The 12,368-nt window shown below is 41.7% G+C and overlaps 1 protein-coding gene across 1 annotated transcript in view; it reads right to left on the minus strand.

Annotated features, from left to right (window-relative positions):
* Positions 1–2,578: 2,578 nt before the first annotated feature.
* serpinh2 (serine (or cysteine) peptidase inhibitor, clade H, member 2) overlaps positions 2,579–12,368 on the minus strand; it is a 79,030-nt gene continuing 69,240 nt past the window's right edge. Inside the window, exon 5 of the mRNA XM_060924823.1 lies at positions 2,579–4,865. Coding sequence (XP_060780806.1) covers positions 4,569–4,865 — 297 coding nt within the window. The 3' untranslated portion in view covers positions 2,579–4,568. The remainder of the gene's footprint in view (positions 4,866–12,368) is intronic.

Here is a 12,368-nt window from a genome sequence, read left to right on the forward strand (position 1 = left end):
CAGATGGAATCTTCTGACTTTTGATAGTTTCCTTGTTTTTTGCAGATATGTGCTTAATGTTTAAATTAATTCATGATCTTGCTCCACCACTGCTTAAAAACTGTGTGTCATTCTGTAGAGGCAACTCCAGGGCCTCCAGGGCATCAGTGAGAGGTGACTGTTTGGCCAAATTCAGGAAAACTGCCTTTGGCCAATCAGCATTTTCAGTCAGAGCAGCAGAAAAATGGAACTCTATTCCCACCCATATCAGAAATTGCACAAGTTTTAGTATTTTTAAAACAACACATAAAACATGGCTCAAGACAAATCAATCATGTGACCATTGATCTTTGTGTGGAACTGATCACCGTGACCGTGTAGTGTATGTTTTGTATGATGTTTACCGTATATGCGATACTGTATTGTTACTTGTTGTGGTTAACTGTTGTTTTGAAGTGTCTGTATTGTACTGTTTTGTGAGTGCTTTTACATTACCTGCCCAGGGACCACAGATGAAAATTAGCTTATGGCTAACTCTGGTGCAACAGCTGAGTTGTGCATGGTCCCTGTTAACAAAAACCAATAAACAACAACTCTGTTGTAAGCCACTTTATTCTGACATTAATTGAAATAATACCATTACCAAACAGTATATTGGCAATACGGTAATACCAATAGTCTAGTAACATCTTGTTTATATACACGCACAACACAACACATTTAATTATATTGTGATCTGTAGTGAGAACAGGGAGCAAGTGAAAGAAAACTTGGAGACATGGAGGTATACACTAGAGAGAAGGGGAATGAAAGTCAATAGGAGAAAGATGGAGTGAGTACCTGTGTGTGAATGAGGGTGAGGACAGTGGAATGGTACACCTACAAGGAATAAGCAGATGAGTTCAAATATCTGGGGTCAACTGTACAAAGTAATGGAGAGTGCAGAAGAGAGTGCAAGCAGGTTGGAATGGATGGAGGAGAGTGTCGGGAGTGATTTGTGGCAGAAGGTTTCCAGCAAGAGTGAAAGGGAAAGTGTGGAAGACAGTAGAAAGAGCAGCGATGTTGTACGGTTTGGAGACAGTGGCACTGACAAAAAGACAGGAGGCTGAACTGAAGATGCAGATTTTCATTGGGAGTGACAAACTTGGACAGGATGAGAAACGAATATATTAGAGGGACTGCGCATATAGGACGGCTTGGAAACAAAGTGAGAGAGGTGAAAATGAGATGGTTTGGACACATACAGAGGAGAGATCCAGGGTATATTGGGAAAAGAATGCTTGAGATGGAGTTGCCAGATACAGTGGTGTTTGAAAGTTTGTGAACCCTTTAGAATGTTCTATATTTCTGCATAAATATGACCTAAAACATCATCAGATTTTCACACAAGTCCTAAAAGTAGATAAAGAGAACCCAGTTCAACAAATGAGACAAAAATATTATACTTGGTCATTTATTTATTGAGGAAAATGATCCAATATTACATATCTGTGAGTGGCAAAAGTATGTGAACCTTTAGGATTAGCAGTTAATTTGAAGGTGAAATTAGAGTCAGGTGTTTTCAATCAATGGGATGACAATCAGGTGTGAGTGGGCACTGTTTTATTTAAAGAACAGGGATCTATCAAAGTCTGATCTTCACAACACATGTTTGTGGAAGTGTATCACGGCACGAACAAAGGAGATTTCTGAGGACCTCAGAAAAAGCGTTGTTGATGCTCATCAGGCTGGAAAAGGTTACAAAACCATCTCTAAAGAGTTTGGACTCCACCAATCCACAGTCAGACAGATTGTGTACAAATGGAGGAAATTCAGGACCATTGTTACCCTCCTCAGGAGTGGTCGACCAACAAAGATCACTCCAAGAGCAAGGCGTGTAATAGTCGGCGAGGTCACAAAGGACCCCAGGGTAACTTTTAAGCAACTGAAGGCCTCTCTCACATTGGCTAATGTTAATGTTCATGAGTCCACCATCAGGAGAACACTGAACAGCAATGGTGTGCATGGCAGGGTTGCAAGGAGAAAGCCATGGAACAATTAATTCTGAATTATACCAGTGAATTCTAAATGAAAATGTCAGGACATCTGTCCATGAACTGAATCTCAAGAGAAGGTGGGTCATGCAGCAAGACAACGACCCTAAGCACACAAGTCGTTCTACCAAAGAATGGTTAAAGAAGAATAAAGTTCATGTTTTAGAATGGCCAAGTCAAAGTCCTGACCTTAATCCAATCGAAATGTTGTGGAAGGACCTGAAGCAAGCAGTTCATGTGAGGAAACCCAACAACATCCCAGAGTTGAAGCTGTTCTGTACGGAGGAATGGGCTAAAATTCCTCCAAGCCGGTGTGCAGGACTGATCAACGGTTACCGGAAATGTTTATTTGCAGTTACTGCTGCACAAGGGGGTCACACCAGATACTGAAAGCAAAGCTTCACATACTTTTGCCACTCACAGATATGTAATATTGGATCATTTTCCTCAATAAATAAATGACCAAGTATAATATTTTTGTCTCATTTGTTTAACTGGGTTCTCTTTATCTACTTTTAGGACTTGTGTGAAAATCTGATGATGTTTTGGGTCATATTTATGCAGAAATATAAAAATTGCTAACGGGTTCACAAACTTTCAAGCACCACTGTAGAAGGAAAAGAGGAAGACCAAAGATGAGATTTATGGATGTGGTGAAGGAGGACATGAGGATGGTTGGTGTGACAGAAAAAGATACGGAGGACAGGAGGAGATAGAGGGACGTTATCCGCTGTGGCGACCCCTAGCAGGAACAGCCGAAAGAAGAAGATCACACATTATAACACTACATTAAAAAACAAAACACAAAAAGCACTTTAAGTGTAATTCTTAACCACTCAAAACAGCCAACGGTGTCACAAGAGCACAGCATCCATTGATCCGGAGAGGCATTAAAAGATTAAAGGTTTATCATCTGCCTGTGGTGGAGACAGTGGTCTCGAGTCATTAGCGTCATTAGTATTACGCTGATCCCATCAATAACAGCTTGGTTGAGCAATCTTTCTCCCAGGGGACTGCTCCGGGAGTGGGAATTGGCATGCCAGCTTAGAGCCTGACCCCCTGGAGCTCCCAATCTATTTGGCAACAACTTGAAAGACAGAGAGAAAGAACAAGCCCATCCCATGCCAGAGTTCAATGTAACTGTCAGGTTATTTACTCTGCGAGAGGTGTGTGGTGAGAAAGTAAATGCACCCTTTGGCTTTGGTTTGGAAAAGCTTGCCGACTTTGAGACTATCAGTGTTAAGGAATTGTTTTGAGTAGAAAAGATCACGTTGCCGTGTTGAGTGAGTCTTTAGATCTCCGAGTGTTAAAATGAAAGAAGGAGAAGTGTTGAAATGCCAATATGAATATAAGTAAAAGTGGCACACTATCACAGAGAGATATGAGAACAATTCACTGAATATTTCACAAGTGTGAAAGGATTAATCTCTCAGGGGGGCTATCAGTGTGTGAATACCTGGTGTGCGTTCATGGTGAGCCCGTTTGTTACAATAATGGAATGAGTTCCAGGTTCAGCCTGGGTGAAATTGTTCGCCGAGGTTTTCTAAGCTCTAATAAATCGTTTTACACCTTCCATTAGCTCTTCTTTGCACGTTTAATGGAGCTCGATAGGTGTTAGAAATAATATGAGTTTCTACCAACCCTTAATCATGTCTTTCTTTTCTACTCATAGTATTGTAAAATTGCACCTATAATTACTCACTCATCACTTTCCATATTTCATAATAAATACATATATATTTATTATATCCACATTCACTGGATATGAGCAGTTGCGTGCTCTGATTGGCTACTCTACTGCTCAGCTATCAGCTCATATACCGTGAGTAGAGAAAAACAAAATGGTGGAGCGCATCAAGTCAGATACATCACTTTGTTATCAAGTATTTAAAAGAAACAGAAATAGCTAAATAAAATAATATAGTTTCTCTTCCCTCCCCCAATATCTCCTGTTCCACACTCCAGCCCAGTCGGTGGTGGTAATGCACCTTTTAAGTTGGTTTGCCAACCGCCAAAAAAAGAAGAAAACAAAATGGCGGAGCATTTTGCTGAACCAACCGAGGGCGAAATAAAAACTCTATTCAAAATGAAAACCCCCCAAAATACAAAAAAAGAAACAAAATATGGAATAAAAGTATTTGACGGGAAGAATGTCTTTTATTTTTGAAGAATTTCTATTTTAGCATTTTTCACAAATTGCTCCTGTCATTTCACTGGTTTCTTTACATACTAAGCGGAAATTATTTTGTCGGATGTTTCGTATCAAGTTTTTATTTATTGAATTTGCAAAAAATAAAAATGCCCTGTTTCTCAAAATCCAGTGAATGTGGATAGAATAAAACAGTTATTCCACTCAATCTCGTCATACATGGATTATAGCCAACTCGGCGCTATGCTATCGGCTATCATCTCATGTACAACTTGATTTCGTGGAATATATACATATATTGTCACTGGACAAATGGCTTATATGCCACGGTCTTTGATGAGCCATTTTCTTGCGTCAGTAAAAACTGAAGAGATATTCTAAAACAACATCCATACATCATCCGTCCTCTACAGCTCATCATGCAGCGCATCCCCTTCTGCCAGATCCAGGGCACCCAGCATCACCAGAGCTCCGGTGCTGTTATCCTTCACCAGGATAATGAAGGAATGATCTGCGTAGAAAAGTTTGGGTTTCTCCACATGCTCTTCCTTGTCTACGCTGTCCTTAGTGCCTGAATCAGATTCCAGTTCCAGGGAAGCCCAATGACGAACATCCCCGAGATGAAGCTTTCCCTTCCCAAGCCCTGAGAAATCTGCCACTTTCTGGTCCCAGGCATCGACCACGCCCAGTGCGGCGAGCTGTTTCTGAAGAAATGAATAATACAGACAGAGAACAAAGGAAACAAAGATAGAGTGAGATATCGGCTCAGGCAGACCTTAGTGAAAGACGAATCAAAAGCCTTTGCCCCAAATTACCCAGTGCTAAAAGACTACCGAGTGCACGCAAAATGGTCCATATCAATTATGCAAAGAAAATTTAATTTAAAAAGCAGCTAAAGCATCAGCCAAGGGGTAATTCTACAGATGAAACATTTATGCCCCTCATGACAGTAAATGGTTTCATATAAAAGAAAAAAAAATCCACACAATTCTCCAGACAGATGAAATAAGCAAATGAAAATACACTCAGTGATACAATAAATCAATGACATTTCAAAGATTTGTTTTCGCTCTTCTATATTGTCTTTCATATCAGTGAAAGTGTGACAGATGCCCTTGATGGCAGTGTACAATTCACGCTGGCCAACAGCGGCTGAAGACGGCGGCAGGGGAAGAGTTGCTTATGAATAATTTAAAAACGATCCATCTGACCTCAGCCCTCCTTTGTTTTCCTTTCTGATATGAATTCAATAGGAAGAGGCTGCATGACAGGTAGTTTATATGCCTGCAGATGAGACCTGTTAGAAGCGACAGCCCACACAGAGTGTGTGTAGGAAGGATTGCGGGACACTATATGAAGATTAGCCCTCTCTCCAGTGTGGCCTTGAGTGGCATGCTGGTGTTGCATTGCTTCTCACAGCTTCAGCTTCATATTCAACTCGTCTATATCAGGTTCCCATAGTTCTCCAGTTTCCCCCAAAAGAACATGCTAGTCAGTGGACTGGCAATGTTAAATTACCCTTAGATGTGAACGTGTATATGTGTGGTGTACAATGATCAACTGGCATCTCATTCAGCTTCCTTCCTCTCATCAATTTTCCCAGGATTCACCCCGACCAGGATAAAGTGGAGGTTTCTGAAGATGAACGAATACCAGAATGTCAAGAACGTAGTAGCTCATCTGGTCTGTCATCAAAACAACCATGGCTACCAAAACATCAAACAGAACTGAAAATGCGACAATGTGAGCGAGGACCAACTAATTGTTTACAAAAAGGACTCAATTTTGTTCCCTGAGGGAAGATCGACCCAAAACATCACTCAGAACTGAATTCGCATGAAAAATGAGAGATGAGATACAATTCTAGTCAGAAGAAAATGTAAGTCAACCTAATTAATTTGTTAGCAAAAAATTGACAATACAATCACCAAGTTTTGTGCAGAAGGTCAAGTTCTTTCAAGTAAAATGATCAGAACTGAAATCCATTGAGAACTGATGGAGGAGATACAATTTAACTGAAAATAAACAAACAAATGACCAAGATTTGTTCCCCGAAGGAAGATCTACCCAAAACATCAATAAGAACTGAAATCGGGTGAGAAATGAGAGAGGAGATACAATTCTAATGAGAAGTCCCAAAATTCGTAAAGTCGACCTAATTAGCAGTTCGTTGGCAAAAATTTGACAATACAATGACCAAGTTTTGTGCAGAAGTACTGGTTCTTTCAAACAAAACAATCAGAACTGAAATCCATTGAGAACTGAGGAAGGAGACACAATTTAGGGCGGCACGGTGGTGTAGTGGTTAGCACTGTTGCCTCACAGCAAGAAGGTTCTGGGTTCGAGCCCAATGGCCGACGAGGGCCTTTCAGTGTGGAGCTTTCATGTTGTCCACATGGGTATGCTCCGGTTTCCCCCACAATCCAAAGGTTAGGTTAATTGGTGTGAATGGTTGTTTGTCTCTATGTATCAGCCCTGTGATGACCTGGCGACTTGTCCAGGGTGTACCCCGCCTTTCGCCCGTAGTCAGCTGGGATAGGCTCCAGCTTGCTCGTGACCCTGCACAGGATAAGCGGCTACAGATGATGGATGGATGATTTAACTGAAAATAAACAAAAGTTGGGAACAAATTGTTTGCAACAAGAAAATCAACAAAATGGCCAACTTTTGTTCCTCAAGAGAAGATCTACCCAAAGCATCGATCAGAATTGGAATTGGATGAGAAATGAGAGAAGAGATAAAAAAAAAATTCTAGTGAGAGGCCTGGAAAATGCGTTAATTTGGCCTAATTACTAACTTTTTAGCAAAAAAAAAAAAAGATAAAAAAACCCAACCAAGTTTTGTGTGGCGTGATGAGTTCTTTCAAACAAAACAATCGGAACAGAAATCCGTAGAGCAGGGGTTTTCAAAGTGTGGGAGAGTCAGCCCCCCCTCGGAGAGCAAATAAACAACAGCGCCCCCCCTTACAATTTTTGTTGTTGCTATACTTAATGTTCCATTCGTATTTAAAAAAAATGGTTGTTGTACACATTATTTTTTTCTTTTTCACATTTTAAACATCTGTGCTTTTTAAAACATCTTGTTTTACACATTTTAAACATCTCATAGCATCGTTAGCTAGCACCTCTTGGCAGACAACACACTGTGGCAGTGGAGCATCTTCAGATCCAGTCCATGAAAATCCAAACTTTAAATAATCGTGGTCATACTTCCTTCTTTTTTCAGTCCCCCAGGATTCCGCGGGCCTTTTTTGTGATTGTTGCGGGCTAAAATGTCTGATGTTGCGGGGGTTTCCAAAAAAAATTGCGATGAAAGTTGCGGTGTTTAGGTTTTTGTTGTGATTACATTGCGGGAGGAAGTGAAAGTTGCGAGAAATTGTTGCGATTTTCTCTTTTTGTGATTAAAATTGAATGATACGTTAAATATTAAGTTATTACTGAAAAACTATTGATTAAAAAAAAGAAAGACACTGAGAAATGGTCCTATAAACAACTTTACCAATATAAAAGATTACCAGGACTACAAAAATGCAGAAAAATAGGCTTTACTTATCCAAATGCACCTGTTGGTTCAAAAGTTAAAGTGCATAGAACCTCACAGCACAACATGAAGTTACCTTAAAATATAATATAAATGCCTCAGCTTTCATGTAAGAAAAAAAACTATTAATACTAGTACTGTGTGCAGGCAGTCTCTCCTGAAGACTAAATTAAACAGTAATTATAAACTAATAAAATAAATGGCTCAGGCTTCATAGAAGAAAAAAAAACAATTTGAACAGAATCTCACAGTATGATGCTGAAGCTGCCTAAACAATGGAAAATAAAATACCATTTTGGCAAAAATGTTGGCATCCATTAATTTCTTGTATTAAGTAAAAAAAAAATAAAGTGCACACAGTCCTTCACTGTAAACATAATACACTTTCAGCAACAGAATTTAAGCCGACATAAACACTGACTCGCACATCATGCAATGTTGCCAGATACTGCTGATGTTTTCCATTCCAAAATATGTTCAAAACCCGTCAAAATGCACTTGAAACCGCCAATCTGGCAACACTGCGTGCATGCTGCTTCTCTTGAACATAGACATCCGGAAGTAAGGCGGAAGGTAGTTTGTCGATGTCACCTCAAGACAACGCCAACGATTGGTCAAATTTGCGGGAAAGTTGCGGTGATTGGATATAATTGCAACACCGCCCTGAATTCGCGGGGATTGGTTGAATTTGCGCTGAAGTTGCAAATCGCAACATCCTGGAGGCTCTGTTTTTTTGCTTGGCCGTCTCCTCACTCCCTGTAGCTTCAGGTACTAAAAATCGATCCATTTTTTCTCTCACGTTGCGCCCCCCCCTGAAGAACTCTGCACCCCACACTTTGAAAAGCCCTGCTAGAGAATGACAGAGGAGATACGATTTAACTGAATTGTGAACGACGGCCGTGACGCTCATAGGCCAGATGAGCTAAAAATGCACTGTGGCCCAAACATGGTGCTTGAAATTATTCCTATGGTTATGGCTTGCTGTACACGAATGTGCAATCCTTGTGTTAGATAGGCATCATTTAACAGCTTACGAAAAAAAAAAAAACCAAAAACCTTGGAGCTGGGATTAACAGCTCTACCGTGGTGATTTAAATGAAGCGGACATAACCGTGCTGGCATTATGCCAGGAGAGACGCGTTGATAATGAGAGAAAGGACAGAAAGGCAGTGACAATCCTTGTCACCTGTGTAGCATGGTCCAACCCACCACAACTCTCCAGGTTCACAACTTCTCTCCCACTCACACAGCCACCACTCTAATGCACTTTTATTGTCCTCATCTATTATTCTTCCTCCCTCCACTTCATCATTGTCTCTGTCTGTACCTCTACCACCTCTGGAGCATGCTCATCCCTCATCTGCCCTATTGCACTCACTGCATCCTCCCCTTTCCCATGCGCTGCTCATTTCTCACACTTGCCTTTTCTCACTTTAACCTGCATGTCATTCTTTCATCCCTTCCACCTTTCCTTGTCCTCGCTTCAACCACCACCTACATAAGCTCTGTCCTTCTGCCTGCAGAAACTCAAGTCGTAACTGCTCTAAAGTCACCTAGTTCCTCCAATTTAATATTCTCCAGATGCAGAAAAGTAACTTTCGCAGGAAGATGAAAGGGGGTTTTGTGGGCTGATTTTCTCTCCTGCACTCCAATCTTGGCCCATGAAGACCTCGACTGCATGTCCTTGCTACAATAGTGCTGCTGACAGCAACTAGAAATGTGCAACGTTATTAGATATCCCCATCCCCAAGCTTGTGTGATGCCAGATTTTATAAACACAGCTTTTCTTTTTGTTGGATGCAAAAGTGATGAAGAGTCACTTAATTTTTTCAAAACAACCTGTGCTGAAGGGCGGCATGGTGGTGTAGTGGTTAGCGCTGTCGCCTCACAGCAAGAAGGTCCTGGGTTCGAGCCCCAGGTCTGGCGAGGGCCTTTCTGTGTGGAGTTTGCATGTTCTCTCTGGGTGCTCCGGTTTCCCCCAAAGACATGCAGGTTAGGTTAACTGGTGACTCTAAAGTGAGTGTGAATGGTTGTCTGTGTGTCAGCCCTGTGATGACCTGGTGACTTGTCCAGGGTGTACCCCGCCTTTTGCCCGTAGTCAGCTGGGATAGGCTCCAGCTTGCCTGCGACCCTGTAGAAGGATAAAGCGGCTAGAGATAATGAGATGAGAACCCGTGCTGAAATAATAACCCCTTTTACGTATACTGTTCAGGGCGGGAATCTTACGCCTTTATTCCACCTCGTGTTCTGTATAAAACGTACAATTGTGGAACAGGGGGTCTGCGGTGTTCCGTTTCCGAGCCGGAACGATTGGTAGTAACAGAGCCGGAATCGACGTCTGTGTAAAAGGGCAGCATGGTGGTGTAGTGGTTGCCTCACAGCAAGAAGGTTCTGGGTTCGAGCCCAGCGGCCAGCGGGGGCCTTTCTGTGTGGAGTTTGCATGTTCTCCCCGTGTCTGCGTGGGTTTCCTCTCCCACTTGCCAAGGACATGCGGTTAGGTTAATATGGGACGGCCTTGGACTGAGGTGCCCTTGAGTGAGGCACCTAACTCCCAACTGCTCCATGGGTGCTGTTAGCACAGCTGCCCACTGCTCTGGGTATGTGTGTATGCTCATTGCTCACTGCTTCAGATGGGTTAAATGCAGAGAGGAATTTCACAAGTGTGTGATGAATAAAGTTGCTGTTCTTCTTCTTCTTCTTCTTCTAAAAGGAACAGCCGACATGGCGGAACAGGGGTGTGATGTTTTTGACACTGACGTTCTTCTTTCCGAGACCAGCACGGATTCTGCCTCAAATCACTTCCTAATTCTCTTGACTTTCTCCTCCGACATATTTCTGATTGCACAAACATGTTGCAGACTTTTCTCCCCTCCGGCTTGACTAAAAGGACACAAATGTTATATACAGGGTGCTCCGGTTTCCCCCACAGTCCAAAGACATGCAGGTTAGGTTAACTGGTGACTCTAAATTGACCGTAGGTGTGAATGTGAGTGTGAATGGTTGTCTGTGTCTATGTGTCAGCCCTGTGATGACCTGGCGACTTGTCCAGGGTGTACCCCGCCTTTCGCCCGTAGTCAGCTGGGATAGGCTCCAGCTTGCCTGCGACCCTGTAGAACAGGATAAAGCGGCTAGAGATAATGAGATGAGATGAGATGCTATATACAGTCCTGTGCAAAATTCTTAGGCACGTTTAATGAAATGCTGTCAACCAAAAATGGCTTAAAATATACTGAAATGAAATGTTTCAACATAAAAAAACTACTATAAACAGCAGTAAGCCATAATAAATGAAACAAAGTCAATATTTGGTGTGAGACGACCCTTTGCTTTAAAGAATAAAATAGTAGTCTGAGGAACAGTGAGTGCAGTTTGATAAGGAAATGAGCTGTAGGTTTTACTGAGCATCTTACAGAACCAGCCACAGTTCTTCTGGACACTGTCACACTCGCTTCTTAAAGTGATTAACCAGGAAATTTTGAAACTACAGGGTTATGAAATGTCATCATTATACATTAATACAGGATGTTCTAGAGGAAAAAAAATCAGCAGACTTTAGCTTAAAAAATGTGTTCAAGTTGTAACATCAGTCCATTGGGCCATTTCCCCAGGCACGGCCACACTGGATTAGCCAGATACAGGGATGTACAGTATTAGGAGGTGAAAGTGAGTGTGGCACTGCGTCACGTAGGATTCCGCACGTCTTCTTCATTCCATCCTGGATCCAAGACGTTTGGCCGAGTGGCTTCATCAAGTAAAGTGAGAAAACTTTACTCCTGGAAAAAGCAGCAGATTGTGCAGTGAGCATTTTACAGAAGATTGTTTTGTGGAGGACTTGTATGAAAAAAAAAATCACTGGGAAGAAGCGAGACACGAGAAGCCAGGCGTGATCCCGACTTTGTTTCACCACAAAACACTGCCGTGTCAAGCATCAAACACATGGAAGATAAGCAGGGAAATATATATATTTTTAAACTAAACAGGCAATAAACTAGCCACGACTTTATTCTGATTCCTTTTCTAATCCTGCATTGCCATAATTTTTGTGTAGAAATGCAAACAAATTGACCAAGAAGTCACGCTAGACCATAACATTATATTATAGTCTCATATAGGATGCACTTGTACACCTCCGCTGTGCTCAAGGAAAATGACATCATGCACGATGGAGTTATGGCGGCCTCCCTGACAAAAAAATAGTCTCGTCTATTTTTATCATTTTAGTGATTATATCATTAAGAACAAATTCAACATGCAGCTTTTTTTTTAAATAAAGGGCAGACATAAAGACTGATGTTTAGCTCAATTTGTTTGTTTGCAAGCTATTTCCTTTAATTTTGCCCCATAACCCAAGAGCATTCACTATATTTTCTTTTTTAATCTGAAAAGTGGTCTCTGATGTAATATGAAGAAAGAAGAAGAAGCCTTTTTATTTGTCACATGCACACTCAAGCACAGTGAAATTCATCCTCTGTATTTAACCCATCTGAAGCAGTGAACACACAGAGCAATGGGCAGCCACACAAAGTGCCCAGGGAGCAGTCAGGGGTCAGGTACCTTGCTCAAGGGCACCTCAGCCCAACCCACATGTCTTTGGAGGAAACCCACGCAGACAACATGCAAACTCCACACAGAAAGGCCCTCACCAACTGCTGGGTTCGAACCCAGAA

The sequence above is a fragment of the Neoarius graeffei genome, chromosome 1 (genome assembly GCF_027579695.1).
Source record: "Neoarius graeffei isolate fNeoGra1 chromosome 1, fNeoGra1.pri, whole genome shotgun sequence".
Classification (NCBI taxonomy): Eukaryota; Metazoa; Chordata; class Actinopteri; order Siluriformes; family Ariidae; genus Neoarius; species Neoarius graeffei.